This window comes from Bombina bombina, chromosome 6 (assembly GCF_027579735.1).
Source record: "Bombina bombina isolate aBomBom1 chromosome 6, aBomBom1.pri, whole genome shotgun sequence".
Taxonomy (NCBI): Eukaryota; Metazoa; Chordata; class Amphibia; order Anura; family Bombinatoridae; genus Bombina; species Bombina bombina.
Window position 1 is genome coordinate 1,062,811,255 of NC_069504.1, and position 27,919 is coordinate 1,062,839,173.

The 27,919-nt window shown below is 39.0% G+C and overlaps 1 protein-coding gene across 4 annotated transcripts in view; it reads right to left on the reverse strand.

The window, feature by feature from the left end:
* The window catches only part of ETV6 (ETS variant transcription factor 6), a 185,415-nt gene that overhangs the window by 16,763 nt on the left and 140,733 nt on the right, over nt 1-27,919 (reverse strand). For all 4 annotated transcript variants that reach the window (XM_053718919.1, XM_053718918.1, XM_053718920.1 and 1 more), the window contains one exon: nt 2,171-2,713. In XM_053718919.1, coding sequence (XP_053574894.1) covers nt 2,171-2,713 — 543 coding nt within the window. The remainder of the gene's footprint in view (nt 1-2,170; nt 2,714-27,919) is intronic.

Here is a 27,919-nt window from a genome sequence, read left to right on the forward strand (position 1 = left end):
TTAGTGTTTGGCTGAAGCCTCAACTGTGTTTACTCTTTTTAAATCATAATGACAACAGAAACTACCCAAATGACCCTGATCAAAAGTTTACATACCCTGGAGATTTTGGCCTGATAACATGCACACAAGTTGACACAAAGGGGTTTGAAAGGCTATTATCTGTTTTCTTGTAAATAGTGTGTGTGTATAAAAGGTCAATGAGTTTCTGGACTCATGACAGACCCTTGCATCTTTCATCCAGTGCTGCACTGACGATTCTGGATTCTGAGTCATGGAGAAAGCAAAAGAATTGTCAAAGGATCTGCGGGAAAAGGTAGTTGAACTGTATAAAACAGGAAAGGGATATAAAAAGATATCCAAGGAATTGAGAATGCAAATCAGCAGAGTTCAAACTCTAATAAAGACGTAGAAAATGAGGGGTTCTGTTGAAACCAAACCACGGTCAGGTAGACCAACTAAAATTTCAGCCACAACTGCCAGGAAAATTGTTTGGGATGCAAAGACAAACCCACAAATAACTTCAGGTGAAATACAGGACATGTGGTGTGGCTGTTTCAAGATGCACAATAAGAAGGCACTTGAAGAAAGATGGGCTGCATGGTCGAGTCGCCATAAGAAAGCCATTACTATGCAAATGCCACCAAGTATCCCACTTACAATACGCCAAACAGCACAGAGACAAACCTCAAACCCTCTGGCACAAAGTCATTTGGAGTGATGAGACGAAAATTTAGCTTTTTGGCCACAACCATAAATGCTACATTTGGAGAGGAGTCAACAAGGCCTATGATGAAAGGTACACCATTCCTACTGTGAAACACGAAGGTGGATCGCTGATGTTTTGGGGATGTGTGAGCTACAAAGGCACAGGAAATTTGGTCAGAATTGATGGCAAGATGAATGCAGTATGTTATCAAACAGAAGGCCTCATTTTCTACTTCTTGATTAGAGTTTGAACATTGCTGATTTGCATTCTCAATTCCTTGGATATCTTTTTATATCCCTTTTCCTGTTTTATACAGTTCAAGTACCTTTTTCCCCACAGATCCTTTGACAATTCTTTTTCTATCCCCATGACTCAGAATCCAGAAACGTCAGTGCAGCACTGGATGAAAGATGCAAGGGTCTGTCAGGAGTCCAGAAACTCATTGACCTTTTATACACACACACTAATTACAAGCAAACAGATCACAGGTGACGATGGTTACCTTTAATAGCCATTCAAACCCCTTTGTGTCAACTTGTGTGCATGTTATAAGGCCAAAATCACCAGGGTATGTAAACTTTTGATCAGGGTCATTTGGGTAGATTCTGTTGTCAAGATTTAAAAAGAGTAAACACAATTGATTGATAATAAATGGCTTCAGCCAAACACTAACCATGAGTGAAAGAAAATTTTTGTTTTAACATTCATATTCTCTGAAAAATGGCCAAGAAATCATAAATTCTGCCAGGGTATGTAAACTTATGAGCACAACTGTAGGTTGTATTAAGTATCCTGATATCCGTTAGTTATTGCAAAACAGATATAGCTAAATCTAATCTACAAAATTACCAGTACCTGAAAACCTAGTATCCTCACTGCTATTGCAAACAAAGGGGTTAATTGCATTGGGGAAATTGCATTGGGGGGTTTGGGGTGCATGGCTGTTTAGGGGACATGATTGAGATTTAAGAATGAGTTTAAGGGTTTTGGATCATGGTGATTAAGGGGTGAATTGTTTTTAAGGAGCTATTGCACTGGGGGTCTCAAGTTTAATGGTTCTGTTTTAGTGCACTGCATAGGATTTAGACTTCATTCTTTTACCTTGTGATTTAGCACATATTCTCCAAATGTTAATAGTGGGGGATAAGCCAGCCAGAAGCTACACTTTGTCTGCAGAATATGTAGGTCTGCTCTTATTTTGACTCTCAGACATGCTTTGTAAATGCGTGCCCCCTCGTGAAAAAAAAATGCCCCCCATTTCATTTGTTCTGGAGCCGACCCTGCCCAAGAGTAGGCAAGTGGAAATTTTGAGCCCTGCTATTGATACATACATTTAAATATACTTTCAATGACTGCTTTATTTTGCTCTAATTTTGGCATGGATTAAACACATAGAATTCATGCCTTTTCCAGATTCTTTCATATAAGCACAATGAAGGCAAACAGAGAAAGCTATGCACATACCAGCTATTCTGCCTATTGGCATGGCTTGTTCTTCGGGAGATGACACAGACACCATAATATGATTTATATATGCCATATCCTCACGGTGAGATAGATTCATAGGCTTTCCCTCCCTTGGTTGTCCATCTTCTGCTGTCAGCCGTGGTTGCTTGAACTCCACAGGATGTCTTGTATTGAGCAATAATGGGTGCATGATAGGACTAGGCATTAGCTGGATGACCCTTGGAGTCTCCTGTCTTGGGCTGCCTGGTTTGGGAAGGGGCTCAGCTGGGCAGTGATTAGCTTCAGCAGGAGAAACAGACAATGGGTAAGGATCTTGAGTATGATGGTTGTTGTCACTTTGCAGGCGATGTAAGCGCTCAGCGGGGGAGGGTCGTCTGAGGTTGTTGTCCAAAGGGGAACGCAGTGGTCGAGGTTCTGGGTCAGGGGAAGCATGGTGGTTAGAGGAGATGGGTGACCGGGAGCGGTGCAGCAATTCTATGGTAGGGGTATTCTGTAGTGGGACATCAGAAGGTGTTCTTGGAGGTCTGTGTGGAAGGTGATCTAAAAAAGAACACAGGAAGCAATGTATGAAAAACATTGTTTAGATGTAATAGTTTATCTAATCTATTGGGGGCTAGGTATAAACCATATACATTGGGCTTTCCTATGTTTAGTTATCATGGATCCTTTAGTAGTGACCCTGTATAATTTTTTTCAGTAGTAACTACTGATTTTCAATTATGTCAAATGGTTCCACACTATTGGTGATTTCACAAGTATCATTGAAGGATAGAATACAAAACACAGCTGGTTGTTTAGCTGGAAACTATGGCCTAGATTTGGAGTTCGGCGGTAGCCGTCAAAACCAGCGTTAGAGGCTCCTAACGCTGGTTTTGGCCGCCCGCTGGTATTTGGAGTCAGTGATTAAAGGGTCTAACGCTCACTTTTCAGCCGCGACTTTTCCATACCGCAGATCCCCCTACGCCATTTGCGTAGCCTATATTTTCAATGGGATCTTTCTAACGCTGGTATTTAGAGTCGTTTCTGAAGTGAGCGTTAGAGCTCTAACGACAAAACTCCAGCCGCCTGAAAAGAGCAGGAGTTAAGAGCTTTCTGGCTAACGCCGGTTCATAAAGCTCTTAACTACTGTACCCTAAAGTACACTAACACCCATAAACTACCTATGTACCCCTAAACCGAGGTCCCCCCACACCGCCGCCACTCGATTAAAATTTTTAACCCCTAATCTGCCGACCGCCACCTACGTTATATTTATGTACCCCTAATCTGCTGCCCCTAACCCCGCCGACCCCTGTATTACATTTATTAACCCCTAACTTGCCCCCCACAACGTCGCCGCCAGCTACTTAAAATAATTAACCCCTAATCTTCCGACCGCAAATCGCCGCCACCTACGTTATCCCTATGTACCCCTAATCTGCTGCCCCTAACATCGCCGACCCCTATATTATATTTATTAACCCCTAATCTGCCCCCCTCAACGTCGCCGACACCTGCCTACACTTATTAACCCCTAATCTGCCGAGCGGACCTGAGCGCTACTATAATAAAGTTATTAACCCCTAATCCGCCTCACTAACCCTATCATAAATAGTATTAACCCCTAATCTGCCCTCCCTAACATCGCCGACACCTAACTTCAATTATTAACCCCTAATCTGCCGACCGGAGCTCACCGCTATTCTAATAAATGTATTAACCCCTAAAGCTAAGTCTAACCCTAACACTAACACCCCCCTAAGTTAAATATAATTTTTATCTAACGAAATAAATTAACTCTTATTAAATAACTTATTCCTATTTAAAGCTAAATACTTACCTGTAAAATAAATCCTAATATAGCTACAATATAAATTATAATTATATTATAGCTATTTTAGGATTAATATTTATTTTACAGGCAACTTTGTAATTATTTTAACCAGGTACAATAGCTATTAAATAGTTAAGAACTATTTAATAGTTACCTAGTTAAAATAATTACAAAATTACCTGTAAAATAAATCCTAACCTAAGTTATAATTAAACCTAACACTACCCTATCAATAAAATAATTAAATAAACTACCTACAATTACCTACAATTAACCTAACACTACACTATCAATAAATTAATTAAACACAATTCCTACAAATAAATACAATTAAATAAACTAGCTAAAGTACAAAAAATAAAAAAGAACTAAGTTACAGAAAATAAAAAAATATTTACAAACATAAGAAAAATATTACAACAATTTTAAACTAATTACACCTACTCTAAGCCCCCTAATAAAATAACAAAGCCCCCCAAAATAAAAAATTCCCTACCCTATTCTAAATTAAAAAAGTTACAAGCTCTTTTACCTTACCAGCCCTGAACAGGGCCCTTTGCGGGGCATGCCCCAAGAATTTCAGCTCTTTTGCCTGTAAAAAAAAACATACAATACCCCCCCCCCCAACATTACAACCCACCACCCACATACCCCTAATCTAACCCAAACCCCCCTTAAATAAACCTAACACTAAGCCCCTGAAGATCTTCCTACCTTGTCTTCACCATCCAGGTATCACCGATCCGTCCTGGCTCCAAGATCTTCATCCAACCCAGCGGGGGTTGGCGATCCATAATCCGGTCCAGAAGAGGCTCCAAAGTCTTCCTCCTATCCGGCAAGAAGAGGACATCCGGACCGGCAAACATCTTCTCCAAGCGGCATCTTCGATCTTCTTCCATCCGGAGCGAAGCGGCAGGATCCTGAAGACATCCAGCGCGGAACATCCATCCGGACCGACGACTGAACGACGAATGACTGTTCCTTTAAGGGACGTCATCCAAGATGGCGTCCCTCGAATTCCGATTGGCTGATAGGATTCTATCAGCCAATCGGAATTAAGGTAGGAATTTTCTGATTGGCTGATGGAATCAGCCAATCAGAATCAAGTTCAATCCGATTGGCTGATCCAATCAGCCAATCAGATTGAGCTCGCATTCTATTGGCTGTTCCGATCAGCCAATAGAATGCGAGCTCAATCTGATTGGCTGATTGGATCGGCCAATCGGATTGAACTAGATTCTGATTGGCTGATTCCATCAGCCAATCAGAAAATTCCTACCTTAATTCCGATTGGCTGATAGAATCCTATCAGCCAATCGGAATTCGAGGGACGCCATCTTGGATGACGTCCCTTAAAGGAACAGTCATTCGTCGTTCAGTCGTCGGTCCGGATGGATGTTCCGCGCTGGATGTCTTCAGGATCCTGCCGCTTCGCTCCGGATGGAAGAAGATCGAAGATGCCGCTTGGAGAAGATGTTTGCCGGTCCGGATGTCCTCTTCTTGCCGGATAGGAGGAAGACTTTGGAGCCTCTTCTGGACCGGATTATGGATCGCCAACCCCCGCTTGGGTTGGATGAATATCTTGGAGCCAGGACGGATCGGTGATACCTGGATGGTGAAGACAAGGTAGGAAGATCTTCAGGGGCTTAGTGTTAGGTTTATTTAAGGGGGGTTTGGGTTAGATTAGGGGTATGTGGGTGGTGGGTTGTAATGTTGGGGGGGGGGGTATTGTATGTTTTTTTTTACAGGCAAAAGAGCTGAAATTCTTGGGGCATGCCCCGCAAAGGGCCCTGTTCAGGGCTGGTAAGGTAAAAGAGCTTGTAACTTTTTTAATTTAGAATAGGGTAGGGAATTTTTTATTTTGGGGGGCTTTGTTATTTTATTAGGGGGTTTATAGTAGGTGTAATTAGTTTAAAATTGTTGTAATATTTTTCTTATGTTTGTAAATATTTTTTTATTTTCTGTAACTTAGTTCTTTTTTATTTTTTGTACTTTAGCTAGTTTATTTAATTGTATTTATTTGTAGGAATTGTGTTTAATTAATTTATTGATAGTGTAGTGTTAGGTTAATTGTAGGTAATTGTAGGTAGTTTATTTAATTATTTTATTGATAGGGTAGTGTTAGGTTTAATTATAACTTAGGTTAGGATTTATTTTACAGGTAAATTTGTTATTATTTTAACTAGGTAACTATTAAATAGTTCTTAACTATTTAATAGCTATTGTACCTGGTTAAAATAATTACAAAGTTGCCTGTAAAATAAATATTAATCCTAAAATAGCTATAATATAATTATAATTTATATTGTAGCTATATTAGGATTTATTTTACAGGTAAGTATTTAGCTTTAAATAGGAATAAGTTATTTAATAAGAGTTAATTTATTTCGTTAGATAAATATTATATTTAACTTAGGGGGGTGTTAGTGTTAGGGTTAGACTTAGCTTTAGGGGTTAATCCATTTATTAGAATAGCGGTGAGCTCCGATCGGAAGATTAGGGGTTAATAATTGAAGTTAGGTGTCGGCGATGTTAGGGAGGGCAGATTAGGGGTTAATACTATTTATGATAGGGTTAGTGAGGCGGATTAGGGGTTAATAACTTTATTATAGTAGCGCTCAGGTCCGCTCGGCAGATTAGGGGTTAATAAGTGTAGGCAGGTGTCGGCGACGTTGTGGGGGGCAGGTTAGGGGTTAATAAATATAATATAGGGGTCGGCGGTGTTAGGGGTAGCAGATTAGGGGTACATAGGGAGAACGTAGGTTGCGGCGGTTTACGGAGCGGCAGATTAGGGGTTAAAAAAAATATGCAGGGGTCAGCGATAGCGGGGGCGGCAGATTAGGGGTTAATAAGTGTAAGGGTAGGGGTGTTTAGACTCGGGGTACATGTTAGGGTGTTAGGTGCAGACGTAGGAAGTGTTTCCCCATAGGAAACAATGGGGCTGCGTTAGGAGCTGAACGCTGCTTTTTTGCAGGTGTTAGGTTTTTTTTCAGCTCAAACAGTCCCATTGTTTCCTATGGGAGAATCGTGCACGAGCACGTTTTTGAGGCCGGCCGCGTCCGTAAGCAACTCTGGTATCGAGAGTTGCATTTGCGGTAAAAATTCTCTACGCTCCTTTTTTGGAGCCTAACGCAGCATTTGTTTGAACTCTCTATACCAGAGTTAATTTTATGGTGCGGCCAGAAAAAAGCCCGCGGAGCGTTAACAACCCTTTTACCGCCGAACTCCAAATCTAGGCCTAAGTTTGGAATTGTGAACCCATCTCTCTGACCTCAATATCATGATCACAAACATGAAAACGATACAGTTCTGAGGGTGCTGGCCACATTCCTTGCATTATCAGGAATTCCTAGAAACTACCATAAACTTGACAACCTAGTATCCTCTGTCTCCTTAAAGAGACAGAAAAAGTGTGACCTAAAATCAAAGCTCTTAAAGATTACTGTTATAATATGAACAAGAGACAAGATTTGGCATCTTTAAAAGTTGAATTATGTTTTGGAATTGATAGTTTTTCTTTAAAAATACATATGTTTTATCTATAAAATAGGTGTTTAGAAAAAGGTAACCAGTACTCAAAGTATAATCACTAATATATTAAAAAATCAGTCTTTTGTTTTGGATAGTGTTTTATTTTATAGCCTTATATGTGAATAATTTGGATAAGGAAATAGTGATAGGATATTTAAAAGGACATTCAATTCAACATAAAAGAGTATCACATAAGCATTTTAAAACAAAACGTATATTACATTACACACACACACAGTACTGTGCAAAAGGCCACCATTAGATTTGTTGTTTTAGCAGCTTTAATAACCATCCATATTTATTTTTCGGTCTCTTTATTAAGATACAAACAGAAATGACAGGAAATATGTACACAAAATATAAAAAAAACAGAACAAAATGGCTTCTTCAGGCAGAAAGTCAGTCATTAGTGTGACCTCCCTTGTCACTAAGCACATCTTAAACTCCTTTGGGGAGACTGTCCTGAAGTTTTCTGAAGAAATCTTCTGGTATATTATACCAGGCTTCTTTTTGCACTTCCCAGCATTCTTAATTAGATTTAAGATTTCTTTTAGTTCTTCCTCTGTCCAGGTGATCTATAATATTTAGGTCTGGACTCTGTGGAGGCCAATCAATGACTGTCAGTGTTTTTTCAGCTGTTTTTCTCTCCAAATATGATTTCACTGCATTAGGAGTGTGCTTGGGATCGTTATCATGCTGAAAAATAAAACCATTCCCAATTAGGCGCAGTGGCGTCACTAGGGTTGGTGTCACCCGGTGCGGTAAGTTATGGTGTCACCCCCCCCCCCCAGAAAGCAGACACACACAAAAACACAGGCAAACACACATACAAACACTCAGACACACTTAAAAACATACTCAGATGCACACACAAACACTCGGAAACACACTCAGACACACACACAAAAACACACACACAAAAACACTGAGACACACACACACACACAAAAACTCAGACACACACTTACAAAATATGTAAACTGCACTGCATTAATTATAAAGCGCATGCCTAGAGCTGCTCCCTGGCTCAGCAGAGCATCAAATGAAAGATAAACAGAGCACTCTAAAAATAAATCACTAAAGAAAAGGTTTAGGCGCAAACTATGAAAATTCTGCTCTCTGACTCTGTTCCAAGCCTGTCAGTACACAGCCCTGGGCCGCGTGCCTACCGCTTCTTATGGCCAATCACCTCTGCACTCTGCCCACCCCCAGACCCCCGCCCGCCCTCCTACCTGTTCAGTGTGCACTTAGTGTACCGTAACCGTAATGGTCTGGTGGGCATCATACGTGGCTCCTTCACTTTAAAGACAGTGTCAAACAGTCATGCGGTCAGGTGCCAGGCATCCCCTCATGATTTGCCAGTTCCCGTTTAGAGAGACAGCACAGCAGTGAGTGACTCCACTGCTCCACATGTCACTGAGCAGTGAGCACAGATAGGCAGGCAGGTTTAGGCTAGCAGCGCAACTTTGCAAGCCCCACGGCATGCCCACAACATTCATAGCGAAATTGGGCAGTGGAGAAGCAAAGTACAAACAAGCAAAAGCAGCCGGGAAAACTATTTGTTGAAATTGCAGCACTGGCTCAAGGGGCAAAAAAATTGTGTGTCTACAACTTCCCCAGTCCCACCAATGTTCACAAATAAATGCCAGCCCCTCTTATAAAAAAAATCTATGCATCTCAACATTGTATTTCTTTGAATTTCAATAAAATTAAAAAAAAAAAAAAAAAAAAAAAATTTTTTTTGGTGTCACCCCCTGGAGGGTGTTACCCGGGTGCGGCCCGCCCCCCCCTAGTGACGCCACTGATTAGGCGCTTTCCAGAAGGAATGGCATGATGAATTAAAACCTGTCTGTACTTTTCAGCATTCATGATCCCATGAAATCCCAAACACCAGAAATGCAGCCCCAAACCAGGACAGACCCTTCACCATGTTTCACTGAAGGCCGCAAACACTCATTTTTCCATTTCTCTCCAACTCTTCTTCTCACATATTGTCAACAATTGGACCCAAAATTTCAAACTTGGATTTGTCACTCCATAATACTCTTTTCCACTGATCTTCATTCTGATCTTTGTAAACTTTAGCATATCTTAGCTTTTTCACCCTGTTCCCCTTCCGAAAAAAACCTTCCACAAAGACCATTCCTGATCAAGCTTCTTCGGATGGTAGAAGCGTTAACGTGGCATACCGATGAAGCTGCCAGATGCTGAGCCAGGTCCTTGCTGGACTTCTTCGGGTCTCTCAAAGAAGAAACTCTAAGAAACTTCTCATCAGATTTTGAAAGTTTTTTGGCTTTCCAATCCCTTTTTTTTTGTCCTTGACCTCTCCTGATTCTTCAAATCCAACAGATTGAAAACCACATCTTGAGTATCTAGTTTGTTTGCTGATTTCCCTTTCAGAGTGGCCTTGCTGATGCAAAAGTATGATTTTATGTCTGTCAAATTCTGTGATCTTTGGCATTTTGAATGGAATGATGTGATTGAAAGTTGGTCTTATTAGCAAGCTTCCAATGAATTAAATGCTCAAGCATACCTTTCACATACCTGGTGTAATTTCACAGCAACAAAAACAAGAAAATGCGCTAAAAGAGACTGCACACTGAGTGGCACTGGCCTTGTGGACAAGCATGGAAGTTTTTCTAGCTTTTGTACTGTCTCAGTTTAATGCGTCTCTCTATTTTCTTGTTTTTATGCAAATTACTCTTAGGTCTCCCTATGAGTAAAAAGGGGAAACCAGACGTGGACTCCTTGCACATATGCCCTAGAGAGATGCAACTGCACCTCACTGACGAGGCCCAAGAGAGGCCGAAACGTATGTCTGGGGTTTGTTGTTTTCTCTTGTTCAGAGAATTGCCTGGTATTTCAGCGCTGGACTGTCAATGGGCAGGGTCAGACTGATATGCTACAGGATATTTTTTCTCTGTGAAAGCCATAATGTGCTAAAATAGACTGCACACTGAGTGGCATTGGCCTTATGGACAAGCATGGAAGTTTCTTTCATGTAATTGGCAAGAGTCCATGAGCTAGTTATGTATGGGATATACAATCCTACCAGGAGGGGCAAGGTTTCCCAAACCTCAAAATGCCTATAAATACACCCCTCACCACACCCACAATTCAGTTTTTACAAACTTTGCCTCCCTATGGAGGTGGTGAAGTAAGTTTGTGCTTGATTTTCTTCTGTGATATGCGCTTCTCAGCATTTTGAAGCCCGATTCCTCTCAGAGAACAGTGTTTGTCAGAGGGATGGAAAGAGAGTATCACCTATTGATTCTATGGTTTTCCTCACTGGAAATCGTTTCAAAGGTTCTCTGTTATCAGTCGTAGAGATTCATCTCCTACCTCCCTTTTCAGATCGACGATATACTCTCATATTCCATTACCTCTACTAATACTGTTTCAGTACTAGTTTGGCTATCTGCTATAAGTGGATGGGTGTCTTTCGGTAAGGATGTTTTCATTACTTTAGACACTCTCAGCTATGGTTTGGCACTTTATGTATTAATATAAAGTTTTAAATATATGTATTGTACTTATATTTGCCATGAGTCAGGTTTATGTATATTTTCTTTTGTAGATTATCAGTTTCAAAATTGGGAAACATATTTAGGAAGTTATTTTTTCTTACCTGGGGTATAGTCTTTTTTTCAAATTGACTGCTTTGTCATTAATTTTCGCAGGCAAAATTAGGCTTGCGAGGTCGCAAAATGCTGATATTTATTGAGTCATTCTTGGCGCGAGAATTTTTTTGGCGCAAAGGTACGTTCGGTGACGCAAATTCGTCATTTCCGGCGTCTTAGTTGATGCCAGATTTCCTTGCACAAGGTTGCGTCTGCCATGACGCGAGAATAGCTATTCTATACCCCTACTTGGGTTCTCTTACCCATACTCTCTAAGGCTTCCCATTTAAACAAGAAACTTCCCAGGTACTTGTTCAGTTCCAGGGATCGGAGTCGGTGGATGCGTTGGCAGTTGCTTGGTTTTACCAACCTGCTTATATCTTCCCGCCTCTAGTTCTTCCAAGAGTGATCTCTAAGATCATCATGAAACAATCGTTTGTGTTTCTGGTAGTACCAGCATGGCCTCACAGGTTTTGGTATGTGGATCTTGTTCGGATGTCCAATTGCCAACCTTGGCCACTTCCTTTAAGACCAGACCTTTTGTCTCAAGGTCCGTTTTTCCATCAGGATCTCAAATCTTTAAATTTGAAGGTATGGAAATTGAACGCTTAGTGCTTAGTCATAGAGGTTTCTCTGACTCAGTGATTAACACTATGTTACAGGCTCGTAAATCTGTTTCTAGGAAGATTTATTATCGAGTTTGGAAGACTTTTATTTAATTTTACAGTTTCTTCAGGATGGTTTGGATAAAGATTTGTCTGCAAGTTCATTGAAGGGACAAATCTCTGCTCTTTCTGTTTTATTTCACAGAAAGATTACTAAGCTTCCTGATATTCTGTGTTTTATACAGGCTTTGGTCCGTATCAAGCCTGTCATTAAATCAATCTCTCCTCCTTGGAGTCTTAATTTGGTTTTGAAGGCTTTACAGGCTCCTCCATTTGAGCCTATGCATTATTTGGATATTAAACTACTTTCTTGGAAAGTGTCGTTCCTTTTGGCTATCTCTTCTGCTAGAAGAGTTTCCGAATGATCTGCTCTTTCTTGTGAGTCTTTTCCGATTTTCCATCAGGATAAGGCAGTTTTGCGGACTTCATTTGAATTTTCTTCCTAAGGTTGTGAATTATAACAACATTAATTGGGAAATTGTTGTTCTCTCTTTGTGTCCTAATCCTAAGAATTCTTTGGAGAGATCCTTACATTCTTTGGATGTTATTAGAGCTTTGAAATAATATGTTGAAGCTACTAAAGATTTCAGGAAGACTTCCAGTCTATTTGTTGTTTTTTCTGGTTCTAGGAAAGGTCAGAAAGCTTCTGCCATTTCCTTGGCATCTTGGTTAAAGCTTTTGATTCATCAGGCTTATTTGGAGACGGGTCAGGCCCTGCCTCAGAGAATCACAGCTCATTCTACTAGATCAGTTTCCACTTTGTGATCCTTTAAGAATGAAGCTTCAGTTGATCAGATTTGCAAAGCAGCAACTTGGTCTTCTTTGCATACATTTACTACATTTTAAAATTTTTATGTGTTTGCCTCTTCGGAAGCAGTTTTTGGTAGAAAAGTTTTTCAGGCAGCTGTTTCAGTTTGATTCCTCTGCTTATGGTTTAAGTTTTTTCTTTTCAATTATGAGAAAAACTTATTTTTTTGGATATGGATTTAATTTTTTCAGCGGAAAATGGCTGTTTTTATTTTATTTCTCCCTCTCTAGTGACTCTTCTCTGGAGTACCACATATTGGGTATTAATATCACATATGTCACTAGCTCATAGACTCTTGCCAATTACATGAAAGAAAACATAATTTATGTAAGAACTTACCTGATCAATTCATTTCTTTCAAATTGGCAAGAGTCCATGAGACCCATCTTGTTAGGTTATGATTTTTTGTATAAAGCACAATTATATTTCCAGTTCCTTTTTTTTTGTTTAAATTAAACCATTGGAAGGGAAATCGACTTTTCAGCCTCTGAACATCCGTAGCCGGGATATTTAATGCATATGAGATTGTTTTAGAAAAGTTCAACTTGTAATAGCTAACTTTTGCAAACTCTTCTAAAATGAGAAAAAGGGCTGGGAGCGAAGACAAAGGTTTAGAGGTAACCACAGTTAAGTCATCCGAGAACAAAAACACTTTATGCAAGCTGCCTGAAATGCTGACTCCCTCAACCTCTGAAGAGCTCCTAATTCTTTCTGCAAGTGGCTCTATCGCTAGGGCAAAGAGCAGTGGAGACGAGGGACAAACCTGCCGAGTTCCATTAGAAATTTTGAAGCTAGAGGAGCAAAAACCTATCCCACTAACTTTTGCCGAAGGGGAGGAATATAGAGCCATAATCTTATTACAAAAACTTTGGGGAAAGCCAAATGTCAACAACACCTCCCTCAGGTAAAGCCAATCAACTCGGTCAAAGGCCTTCTCAGCATCGAGAGATAAAGTTACACAAGGTTGACCGAGCTGACTGGCCTCCAAGAAAATGTTGAGGAGCCTCCTGGTGTTATCCGGGCCCTCCCGGCTCAACATAAATCCGACCTGGTCGGGGTCTATTAATTGAGGGATAATAGCATTCATTCGATTAGCTAGCACCTTGGCGTACACTTTAGTGTCAACATTCAATAAAGAAATGGGCCTGAAATTGGGACTGCTATTTGGCAGGGTGACGATTGTGGCCTGCAAGAATTCCTCAGGGAAGGAGCCTATGACACCTGCCTTTCCTAAACACTCTCACCAGGACAGGAGAGATCTGGTGTACAAAGGACCTATAGAGAGGTGTACCCATCTGGCCCAGGGGCTTTGCGATTTTTCAGCTTTAGGATCGCCGCGGTAATTTCGTCAACTGTAAATTGGGACTCAAATGTCTCTATCTGCTCCCATGACAAACTTGGGAGGCTCAGTCTGGACAAAAACTTCCGGATAGAGTCACCACAGGGCGTATTCTGGGGCTGCGCCGCCCGTAAGTTTTAAGTTGTGAGTAGTAACTGGCAAACTCCTCCCCTATATCTTTTGGATTAGTGATCTTAGCCCCCCCTGAAAAGATAAGGGATTCGCGATTGGGCCATACGGTTTCTTAATTTTCTTGCCAAAAGAAAGTCTGGTCTATTCCCTTTGTGGTAAAAAGGCGCCTATTAGTCCGAAGACACATCTGCACCTTATGATTCTCCAAAAGCCTGATAGAGTTCCTAGTGGTCTCAATGAGAGGTATGAAGGAAGGGTTTCCCAGTTCTTTTTTGATGCTTTCTACTCCTTTTTCTATCACCCCACTACTTGGCTATTCGTTAAACTGAATTGTGGGTGTGGTGAGGGGTGTATTTATAGGCATTTTGAGGTTTGGGAAACTTTGCCCCTCCTGGTAGGATTGTATATCCCATACGTCACTAGGTCATGGACTCTTGCCAATATGAAAGAAATTATTTTTTTCAGGTAAGTTCTTACATAAATTATGTTTTTTCTAGCTTTTGTTCTGTCTCAGTTTAGTGCGTCTCTATTTTCTTGTAATTTCACAGCAGTCATATTTACATGAAATAGTAGGACAAATACAGGTGTTAGCAATGACATTACAGGTGTTAGCAATGACATTAGGGTTCCATTACATTTAGGTTTACGAGAGCCAGGTTCTTGCTATTGCTCAAGTGCAAGGAGAGGTCACACTTAATTCTTGCCACTTTAGCCTATAGAAGCATTTTTTCTGATTTTTTCCAGTTTTTTTCAATACTGCATATAAATATCGTGTATTTTCTGGTTGTATTCAAATAAAAAGAAAATAATTATATATTGTCATTATACCATTGCTAAAACAACAAATCAAATGGTGGCCTAAGTCTTTTGCACACACACACACACACACATATATATATATATATATATATATATATATATATATATATATAAACACACACAGCATACATATTAATTAAAGGACCATTAACCCCTTAATGCCCTTAGGACGTTGCACTGAGCTTTAACGTCCTAGCCTTTTTGGCTGTACTAAAGACACAATCCCATCATTGAAATAAAGCGATCGCATGAACGATCGCGTAATTTCAATTTTTTTTTACTTTTTTGTTTACATCAGAATTTTTTTCCGATGTAGACATATAAATGCGCTGTTAAGAGGTTAAACACAAGAGTATTGAATAATAAAAAATACATAATGCAAAGACAAGATAGTAGCACTAACCTAATTTCAAATGGATTAGTAGATTTTTTCTGGCAAATTTAAAAGTCAGTTTAATTCTTCCTCTCCCTGTATCATGTGACAGCCATCAGCCAATAACAAAATGCATATACTGTGCACTCTTGCACATAATCAGTAGGAGCTGGGGCCTCAGAAAGTTTTCATATAAAAATATTGTGCACATTTTGATAATGGAAGTAAATTGGATTTTTTTTTCTGAATCATGAACCATACACATTTAAATGCACTATTTCCGGCATAAAACTTTAATATAAAAAAATAAATAAAAAGTGTTTGGTAAATGTCCCTTTAATAAAAATAAAAAAAACACAACATAAGACCAGTCATATCCAACTTCCTAACACATGGGGGCAGCAGAAAAATATTTAAGAAGCCTTAAAGGGACACTGGATCCAATTTTTTTTCTTTTGTGATTTGGTTAGAGCATGCAATTCTAAGCAACTTTCCAATTTACTCCTATTATCAATTTTTCTTCGTTCTCTTGCTATCTTTATTTGAAAAAGAAGGCATCTAAGCTTTTTTTCGGTTCAGAACTCTGGATAGCACTTTTTATTGGTGGATTGGTGGATGAATTTATTTATTTATTTTTTAGAACCCAGGTTGTTCACCAAAAATGGTCTGGCATCTAAACTTACATTCTTGCATTTCAAATAAAGATACCAAGAAAATGAAGAAAAATTGATAATATGAGTAAATTAGAAAGTTGCTTAAAATGTCATGCTCCATCTGAATCACAAAAGAAAAAAATTGGGTTCAGTGTCCCTTTAAGGGTAGCATATAAATGTATGTCTATGAAACCCACTAATTGTAATATAGTTCCTAAAAATGACCAGTTGTCTGGGACGGATTTAGATGAGGTTCCAGTGTACCCTCTTGCCTGCTGCTTCCCCTACAGAGGGCATTTTTAAGTTGTGGCCATCATGTTTGCCTACCCACCAGAAGTCTCCAAAACACAAATTTTAGTTCCACTAATTCCTCGGGCCACAAAAACTATGGAACACGTTCTTAGTTTGGCTGCTTCACAGGGACCATAAAGACTAGTCCATGATCCATTACTCTTAGGAATTAATATTTCTTACCACTAGGAGGAGGCAATGATTCCCAAACCCCAAGAGCCCCTCCCACCTCACAGGTACCTCACTCTAACATATAGCCAAGCAAAATGAGGTAGGAAAAAGTAATAAGAGCCTTCCAAACTCATGATGAATCTTCCTAGTTACAGGTTTACAAGCCTGAATTTAGGTGTCAATCACAGAATTAGAGGAATCTCTATGTTTAAGGACTAATTGTTTACTATGCCATCAAATACAAAGACTTCAGATCAAGATGGAAAAACGAACCTTGAGACAGAAGGTCTGACCATAGAGGAAGAGGCCATGGAGATCAACTGGACATCTGAGCCAGATCTGCATACCAAATCCTGTGAAACCAAACTTGGGCAACCAGCGTTACTAATGATTTCTCTAGACTTATCTTGCATATCACTATGGGAAGAAATACTAGTGGAGGAAACAGATAAGCAAGCTGAAATGACCAAGGAGATACTAGAGCATCCACAAAATTCTGCCTCAGGATCCCTGGACCTTGCAAAGTACCTGGGAACTTTGTTGTTCAAATAGAAATCTACCAGATCTATCTCTGGGAGACATCAAAGATCCAAAATCTAATAGAACACATCCTGGTGAAGAGACCATTCCCCTGGATGTAGAAACTGACGACTGATGAAGTCTGCTTCCCAGTTATTCACTCCTGGTATATGAACCATAAAGATTAGACAGAAATTAATTTCTGCCCATGACAGAATTTTACCACTTCTCACATGGCTAGGGAACTGTGAGTTCCCCCCTGATGGTTGACATAAGCTATTGCTGTGACATTGTCTGTCTGGAAATGGAAAATAGACTCCCTTTTCAACAGAGGCCAAGTCTGAAGAGCCCTGAAAATAGAGTTGAAGAATATTTATTGGTTACCTCGCCTCCTGAGGATCCCAAACTCCCTGTTCTCTCAGAGATCCCCAAACAGCTCTCCAACATGAAAGACTAGCATTTTTATTGATCACAGTCTAGGTAGGACAAACAAAAGAAGCCCCCTGAATAATGAACTGATGATCCAGCCACCAAGTCTGTACTGGAATCTAGAAAAATCTTCTGAGATACCCGAGTATGATTTGTCACGTAGCCGAGTATGATCCCTGCACCACTGACGAAGCATACAAAGATGAAGAGGTCTCATGTGAAACCAACTGAGTATAATGAATTGCATCTAACACTGCAATCATGAGACCCAAAACTTCCATACAAAAAGCAACAATGGGAATGGAGAGCAACTGAAGGTTCAGAGAAGATGACACCAATTTAACCTTCTCTGCTCTGTTAGAGAAAGACTCATGGAGACTGTATCTATTTGAAAACCCCAAAAAGTTACCTTTGTCTGAGGAACCAAAGAACTCTTTGGAACATTGATCCTCCAACCATGTCGTTGAAGAAACAACAACAGTCTGTTGGTGTGAGATTCTGCTAAAGGAAAAGATGGAGCTTGAACCAAGATATCGTCCAGATAGGGAATACCCTGAGAACCTTTGTGAAAATTCTTGGAGCTGTAGCTAGACCAAATAGTAGAGCAAAAAACTAAAAATGTTTGTCTAGAAAGGCAAAAATCAGAAACTGGTATTGGATTGGAACATGAAGATAAGCATCCTTTAAATCTATTGTGGATATAGAGACAAAGCCGAAAGGCGAAACATGTCAGGGCGCTTGGGGACGTGTGATTCCCGTTTTTAATAGCAGAATATACTTTAACTTACCTCTCTATAGAAATACATTGCTAACCGTAAAATCAAACCAGTACATATGTTGAAAATTAACGTGTTGTTTGATTGGGGGGCTATTATGTTGCTTTATTATTAACCCACAAATATCCGGAACAAACTTTAATGCCATTCTAAGCTAATAGTATTACGGATAGCCTCTGGTTGTCTCAGCCGGTAACAATTATTATATGCACTGGCTTAATACCGCTGTTAGAAAAATGGGAAGCATTTAGAATATTACTTTCATTAAACATCCTCATAAGTATGAGTAACAAGAATTGGAAATAGAATACCGTAACCTATTACTTGGTCCAATAGACTGGCGCTTATTACTAGATACCATATGTACTAACCCAATAGGTTATTTATATATTATTATGTAAAGTGTAAAACACAAAGTTGTTTCATGATATACAATCGAAGTGGTGATTTGTTGTTGGGGGCTATTTTGTTGCCATACCATTAACCCACAAGTATCCTAAAGTAACTTTAATGCAATTTCCAAGCTAACAGTATTACGGGTTGCTTATAAGTTGTTGGCTCAGCAGGCACCTATTATCATATGCACTGGCTCTATACAGTTGTTAAGTAAAACCGATAATAACTTTTATTAAATATCCTCATAGATATGAGTACTAACAATTGAAAATAGAATACCATAGCCTATTTTTCGGTCCGAATAGACCGGCGCTTACTACCTTAATACTATATATACAATCCAATTGGGTATTTATATATTACTTGCAAAGTGCCTGTTGTCAAACACTAAGCTGCCACATGTATTTATCTTGGTAATTTCAGCACCTCACAGTTCACATCTCACCAGAATTAATTGTGGCGATTTTTCAGATAGGAACACCACTTCAAGCCTAAGACACTGTAAAGTAAAATAAGCCTCTATTATCATATGTAGGATATTTGAAGTTATTACCATTAGAACATTTATACAAACCTATTTAGTAAATCCAACTGTAGGAATTTACTGCTTGCTGTACCTGATAGTCATAATGCACTATATTTAATGTATTTATGTTATTCAATGGGCCCACTTGGTTGCTCCATTATCCAACGAGCACAATAAACTATAATTGGTACATTGGTCATTCATACTATTATACGCTTTACTAGCATCATTCCTACAGTACACCAATCGCCATAATAACAAACTGAACCTTACCACTCTTATTTTTAACCCTTTGGGTATATATTGTTGAGTATATTTTTACAGTACCTATTGGACAGCAGTAATATATTCTATGCTATCCCCTCTCACTGGCCAGTCCATGCTAGTTATGTCATTATAATAACCTGAGGTACATTGTTACTTTATATATTGGAATATTCCACCAGTATAAAGAGGTATTTTTTTGTATTATTCTGTGTTTTTAATGCACACATACATTTTATTTTAACAGTAATAATAAAAGTTATATTTTACCCCCACACTGGGGGATTTCTTGTGTTCTCTGGGAAATCTACTATCCAGTAACTTATATGTTGTGGAGAGCTATTCATGTACATACTTTTTACTGCTGGTTTCCAGTTAGTAAGTTGTCCAGTCACTATTGTGGACATAAACTGACGGTTTGTAAGAGTTCCTTCTTTCAAAATTGAAACTATTTGGAGCTTTCAAATCCAGGACAGGTCTGAAAGTACTTTCCTTTTTTGAAACAATGAAGAGAATTGAAGTCCGTAAGGGATTCTTTGGAACACTGGACGGAAAAAAACTTTCCTCTGGGAGGCCTTATTACGAATCCTACTCAATAACTCGGGGAAACTATATTCAGGACCCAGGGATCTGGAGTAGACTGAAACAAAGCCTCCCAAAAAAGACATAACCTGCCACCTACCAGAAACTCTGTATTAGGGGCTGTACCTTCATGCAGATTTGGTAGTAGGGATACATTTCTTAGCCTTGCTTCTGAGCAGAGGAGTCAACTTTTTGTTCCTTATTCTAAAGAAAGGAACAAAAATTATTGGAAGCTTTAGGGGGCGGAGCCAACTGCCAAGCAGACTAGTCGCACAGGAGAGGAGCTCCATACATTTTAATGTATAAAACTACAATTCCTGCAGATTACCAATATTAAGGGCACTTAAACATAATCTAGATGGGACAGTACACCGTGCCTTTAAGTCCTGGAAACTAATTTGAGCTATGGGATCGTTCCGGAGGAGCAGCGTCGCAAGCCTGAGACGGCAGGAGATTTGAGTAAACATCCGAGGCCCCAACCGCAGTGCTGCTGGTTAGAAGATCCTACGACACAGAGGTACGCCGCCATATTGATTCCAGCTCAGGCGGCTTCTACTATACAAGGGGTGACCCTGCATAATAACTGCATCAAGGCTCATCGTAATACTAGAGCAACTAGAACGCAATACTTACCGATTTTTCTCCCTGGGAGCATGGAGGCGGAGATCGCTGTTATCCGAGACCTGCTCCTGGAGCTGGATCGGAAGCTCACCACCGGGTATGAAGACCTCGGGGCTGCAGTCAGAAGTGCGCGCATAGCGCCGGCCATTTCTACATTTGAGGTACCCGCTACACTCAGAGAACAAGCAGAGGGCGCACAAACAGCAGCATACTCACCTGGCAATGAAATTACATGGACCGGCGTTAGAGAGACCGCATTGGTGAGCCCCTTGTTTTCTCCCTCAGATTCAGCAATGGGGGATAAGCTGACATGTATGCTCCTTCTTCACAGGCTGATATCTTTGACTCAGCTAATCTATCGACTGTTATCTATAGTACTGTGGAGATTAATCGTTAATAGTATAACAAAAAATGAAGTTATATTCTATCTCGCCTAAACTCTTGTCTATATTCATGCTAAGATTAGATATGTATTTATCTTGTCACATATGAATTTTATATTATTTCTTTTTTTTCTTTTTGCTCTCTAATAATGTCAGTTTATAGACAATGTTTTACTTACTCTGTTGTAACATTGGCCTCAGGGCGAATCTTGTTTGTGAATATATATTCTAACTTCAATAAAAAAACATTTAAAAAAAAAAAAAAAAAAAATTATTGGAAGCTTTAGCGCTTCCCTTAAACTTTTTGTCCTGAGGAAGAAAAGCCACTTTACCACCTGTAACAGTAGATGCAATAGAAATAGCCATCTTAAGCAAATACCCTGCTTGTAAAAAGGCCCTTATATGAAAGGACTCTAATTTCCTTTAAATGAAGGACTGTCTTTCAAAGGGATAGTAGTACGCATAGCCAGAGTGGAAATAGCTCTATCCACCATAGGGACAGTTTCCCATAATTCAACATAAACAGCAGATAAAGGATATAACTTTTTAAATCTAGCAGAAGGAATTACCAGGCTTAGACCATTCCCAAGATACAATCTGAGAGACAGCCTCAGGGATAGGAAAAACCTCAGGGAGCTTAGCAACAGTTTTAAAAACTGAATCTAAATTATTAAAAGGCTCATCATCAGAAACCGTAGAATCTTTAGCCCTAAGGTAAGTAAAAGCTCTTTCAAACGAGCATGAATATGTTAAATTTTAAAATAAAAAAAAGGATGTATTAGGTTCAACATCGAGGAAGAATCCTCATCACTAGAGGAAACTTTACATTCTGAAGACATAACAGTATCCCTAACTTCAAGGGAACATAGTACTAGTAGAAGGTAAAATATGAATTAACCTTTGACGGTTACTTGAAGGCGGGAGAGCAGCCAGCGCCTCAGAAACAGCAGTTTTGATGAGATTTTTCACTCCTGGTGATATATCTGTAGCACTCGCCTGTAGTTAATAAACAGAAGGAGCAGCAATACCCATGGAATCAACATTAAGTTGGTCTGAATGCATTAACATAGATAAACATGAGTCACATAAATAAGTTGGAGGAGAAACATAAGCTTTTTTACACACTTAATATTAGGAAGGTGTTCAGGAGACTCTGCTTCTAAGGTAGATTTAGTGACATAATCGGACGGCTCCATTATAACATTGACAAAAAAAAATAAAAATATATAAGCTCTTAAAAAGAAAGCACTTAAGGAATACGAAAACTTACCCCCTCCTAAAGTAGCTTTAAAATAAAATGTACAAATTCAAAGCTCGCTAAGCTAAACTGCAAAACAAAGCAGGAAGCATATAAAGTTTACACGCAAAGCCTAAATAATGCACAGAAGCACTTAATAACATGTGTGAAAAAACTGTAGCGAAAAAAATTAACACTACAAAACGCGATGACGTGTGCTAAAACTGACATGCATAAAACTGACGTGAGCTATCCTGATGCTCGAAACCCGAAGGCCGACTTGCAACATTTAAACTAAGCATGTAAAAAAAATTACAACAATGCGTGCAAAAAAGCAAGCGAATAATGTATAGATTCTGGCCCAAGGTGATATATAATAATATATATATATATATATATATATATATATATATATATATATATATATATATATATATATAAACTATGAATGCCCAAGTTACAGCTATAGTGTCCAAATGAAAAATAATGATACTTACCAATAGACACTCATCTACAAGTAAACAACCAGAAAGCCAAACCAGTACTGAAACATATCAGCAGAGGTTATGGAATAGGAGTATTATTATTATTATACTTTATTTATGAAGCGCCAACATATTCCGCAGCGCTGTCCATGGATACAATTAATTTAAATAAAATAATACAAGACTTGTAAGAGACAGGACAAAATTTACAAACACATCCGGTAGGGATTGAGGGCCCTATTCCCGTGGGAACTTACAATCTAGAAGGGTAGGAGGTTGAGAAACAGGAGGTGAGGACTGCAAGATTGAGAAAGATGTTAATACAGAGTTAGATGAGGGAAATGTTAGGTAAGTGAAGTTTATTATTAAGTTCGGTGGTAGGCTTCCCTGAACAGAAAAGTCTTCAGGGAACATTTAAAGGAAGACAGATTAGGGCAAAGCCTGACAGCACGGGGGAGAGTGTTCCAGAGGGTAGGTGCTGCACGACAGAAGTCCTGCAGTCTAGTATGAGAGGAGGTGATAGTTGCGAATGCAAGGAGCAGGTCATTGTTGGATCTTAGTGGGCGGGCTGGAGTATACTTGTGTATTAGAGAGGATAGGTAGAGGGGAGTGGCGTTGGTGAGAGCTTTGTATGTAAGGGTGAGAATTTTGAATTTAATTCTGCTGTGAATGGGGAGCCAATGAAGGGACTCGCAGAGAGGTGCAGCAGATACAGATCGACGGGAAAGGTGGATCAGCCTGGCAGAAGCATTTAGGATGAATTGAAGGGGGGAGAGGTGGGAGAGAGGAAGGCCAGCGAGTAGGTTATTGCAGTAGTCAAGTCGGGAGATAACAAGGGAGTGGATTATTTGCTTTGTGGAGTATATTGTAGATCCATAGAAGGAGGCAAAAGCCAAGTCCCTGCAACCAATTATGGATGGTTTGTGACAGACTTCTCATAAGGTGAAAAAGGAGCCACAAAACATACCCTATATACATCCCTCTGACAAGCACAGTACTCTGAGGGGAAATCTAGGCCTCAATATAGATTGAAGACCCCTCTCTCTGAAGAATCAAATGCACATCTTCATTCTTCGACCACCTACAGCAGAGGCAAAGTAAAGACTGAGGTACCTGTGAGGTGGGAGGGGTTTTATAGAGCAGTGTTTCTCAACCGAGGTACTTAAGTACCCCCAACAGGCCAGATTTTCATTATAGCTGAACTAGAGCCGGTTGAAATAATCAGCTGATCAGTAAACATGGTTACTAACCTGCTCTCAAACCTGGCCTATTGGGGGTACTTGAGGACCGTGGTTCAGAAACACTGTTATAGACCTCTTGGGGTTTGGGAATCTTTGCCACCTCTTAGTGATAATAATAATTCACAGGAGTAATGGATCATGGACTCTCACCACCTGTATGAAGGAAATAAGATTTATGGGTACCTCACATGGTAATGAAACGGATATTTAAAGGGCAAAAAGATAAAAAAAATAGATTCATAACAGAAACATAACATTAAATAGAGGGTAAGGTACAGCACATAAGCCTAAGCTTTGTAAGCTTTCTAAAGAGTGGCTCTAAATTTTTACATAATAATTAAATATGTTTTTACAATAACCACATTTTTTTAATTCTTCAAAACGTTTATAATATATAAAATCTTACTTATAGTTAGCTAAAAGAGTCCCACAACGATATGTCTCTAAACGCCCCAGAAGTGAGTGTATTTTCATTATGTCGTTCTTTCAAATTAACATATGATTGAATGTGAGCGTGCACGCTATAGCGCGATAGCGGAAGAAGCTTTGATCACAGACTGACAAGCAAGCAGAGGGAATGGTTTCCCTTAGCAACATATAACCCATCCCTGCTATTGTGTCAAGACGCATTAACGGTTGCTATAGCAACTAATGGCGAGTGCTCTTTCGTGAGTGAGCACGGAGGGGCCGTATCGGATTTTGATTGACAGGTAGAAGCCTGTGTACCTAGAACTTGTCAGTAATGCGTATGTTCAGAGTCCCATATCGGTCGGACGACCTGAACAGTTAAAGGGAACTGGGTCGGCAAAATTAATGGGCAGTGGAAGGTAGAAAATGTTATAATAAAAATAATAAACAAGAAAATGGAGTTAATGGGTGTAAATTTAAAGGGATACTAAACCCAATTTTTTTCTTTCATGATTCAGATAGAACATGCAATTTTAAGCAACTTTCTAATTTACTCCTATTAGCAATTTTTCTTTGTTCTCTTGCGATCTTTATTTGAAAAAGAAGGCATCTAAGCTAAGGAGCTAGACAATTTCTGGTTCAGTACCCTGGACAGTACTTGTTTATTGGTAGATGCATTTAGCCACCAATCAGCAAGCACAACCCAGGTTGTGAACCAAAAATGGGCCGGCTCCTAAACTTACATTCTTGCTTTTCAAATAAAGATAGCAAAAGAATAAAGACAATTTGATACTAGGAGTAAATTAGAAAGTCGCTTAAAATTGCATGTTCTATCTGATTGGTATTGGTTCATAATAAAAATGTTTTATTATAAATGGCCCTTTAATTTTTTAACAGTTATTTTTTCATGTCAGCATCAGTCTTTTTTTTCTTTGTATTATTATTATAAAAAAAGAAAAACAAGAAAAAGAGGAGGATTGCATCATTACTTATTTATGCCCACTATCTATCACAATTTTCCACTCTGCTCTTCCCAGCACAGATAATTTAATGACTTCTTGCATCTAACACAGCTTAGTAAATGAAGAACATCATGCTAGCTCTCCCTTCCGCTAAACTGACTTTTATATTGAAAGAAGACTTGTGAGCACAGCTATTTGTCTGCCTTTCATTTTAAAAGACAGTTATGCTCCAAACATTTCTAACATGCATATAAAAGGTTTAGGTTTTGCATGAAAAATGAGAATATGCAAATGTGTTTTTAAAAACACAACAGAAAAAAATTGTAAAAAAAAAAAAAAAAAGTGTATGGGCACCACCATAGGGTTTCTTACTCTGCTGAGGCCAATTGGAAAACAATTATAATTGGGTCATTAGAGTATGCAAATAGTGGCTATGTGGAATACAGCAGTATGGAGTCTACACTTCCACTTTTAGCCAAAATTGGAAAGTCCCCAATTTTCAGAGTAAAATTACAGAAATAGGGAACAAAATGTTTTTACTATTTATCATTAAATATTTATTAGTGTTTAATGTCCATTTAAAGGACCACTCAGTGCTGTAGAATTGCATAATTAACAAGTGCATAATAAAAAGACAAGGCAATAACACCTACTCGAGTTTCAAATAAACAGATTTTTTTCTGACAAATTTATTTTTTCTCCAATTTTGCCAGCCCCCTGTATCATGTGACAGACAGCAGCCAATCACAGACAAGTACAGGTTGCCCTCAGTTTACGCCGGGGTTAGGTTCCAGAAGGAATGGTTGTAAATCAAAACCGTTGTAAATTGAAACTCAATTTATAATGTAAGTCAATGGGAAGTGAGGGAGTTAGGTTCCAGGTCCCTCTTAAAATTGTCATAAGTAACACCTAATACATTATTTTTAAAGCTTTGAAATGAAGATGTTAAATGCTAAACAGCATTATAAACCTAATAAAATAATCACACAACACAGAATATATAATTAAACTAAGTTAAATGAACAAAAACATTTGCTAAACAGCATTATAAACCTAATAAAATAATCACACAACACAGATTTTACTTGCATTTCGCAAACAGTTCTTTCTATGCTTTCCAATCTGGACTGATTTATAGACAGGAAGATCTTGTTCCTTTGCAAGCTGCTCGATAGCTCAAGTCTGGTTAAACTGATTAATTTCAGCTTGCTTGGCTTGCATATCTTTGCTGCAACACAAGCGGACAGCTCCACCTACTGGCTATTTTAATCAATGCACTGCTTCTCAATGCTTTTCAATAGCAGTCACATGACTGAAAATAAGGTTGTTATTCTAAAACGGTGCAAATTGAACCGTTGTAAAACGAGGGCCACCTGTATACGTATAACCTGTAACTTTGGCACATGCTCTGTAGGATCTTGTTCCCCTGAAAGTAGTAAATTGGAAAGTGCCTTAAAACCGCATGATCTTTCTGAATCATAAAGGTTTATTTTTTATTTGAGTGTCCCTTAAAGATTGAAATTATCAGGACGCTCCCTGTAAGCATAAAAATTATACAAAAAAACAAAAACTCCAACAGCTCTATAAACAGACATCGTTACTCCCTGTAAGAATAATAATAATAATAATAATAATAATAAAAAAGCAGCATATATTGCAAAAGCCTTCTATCTGATGCAATATAAGCAACAAATGACTTTAATGCTCCTTTAATAAATTGTAATATACTAGTGGTGCCTTTATGTGGTTTTCCTTATCAGCAAGCAATATGGTGACTGCAGAACGTGATCACCTTTGAGACAGCTGCACGAGATCCTCCTCTGGTGCTTTGCCACTGAATAGATTTGAACATGCTTAATATTACTAATCCTGGTTATATTAATTAGCCAGGAATATCATACTGATACCACTGATCCGAGGAACTAATTATCTGGATTTTTTTCCTATTTATATTTAGCCCTTCTGTCATTAGTAGGAGACCAATGAGACAGTGTAAACTTTTCCAATTATGGTTACTGAATGGTTTCCTTAAACTGCTGGACTCAACTTCTACATAATTGCTACTACTTACCATGCTGTTCTGTTATTTTAACCCTTTACTAGTGCTAGTTGGTGAAGTTCTGCATTTTCATACTGGACTTCTCCATCTTGGAGTTTAGGTATTTTTTGGACCATTAAAAAGATTAGTGTTGTTCTTCAAAGCTGTATCGTGCGCTTTGGGTTAGCGCACACAATATATTTTTGCAATTTTTATACCGACACACACACAACTGATATAGAACAATGCAGCCACTGATAAAAAGCTCTTGCTATGCACAATACAGCTGTCCAAAACCACTGAACCAAATTCCTCAGCTTCAATATGGAGGTGCCCAATATAAAGATACCTAGCTTCACCAGCTGGCACCAGTGAAGTGTTAAATAAGAGATCAGCTTTGAAGAGAGATGAAGTCACATAAGGTGGGTAGTACTTTTGCTACTGTAATAGTACCCAGCAGTTTAATGTCCCTTTAAATAGAATCAATACAGAACAATGTAGAGCGTATTCAATTTAACATTCAATTATTCTGTCTACTCACGGCTTTAAGGGGCAGACGACTCAACATGCGTATGAAAGAGCAGTATACAAAGAGGTAAAGTAAAAGATTATCGCCTACAAGCAAAGGAGAGACCCTTTTACTCCACCAATGGCTTAGCCAGAG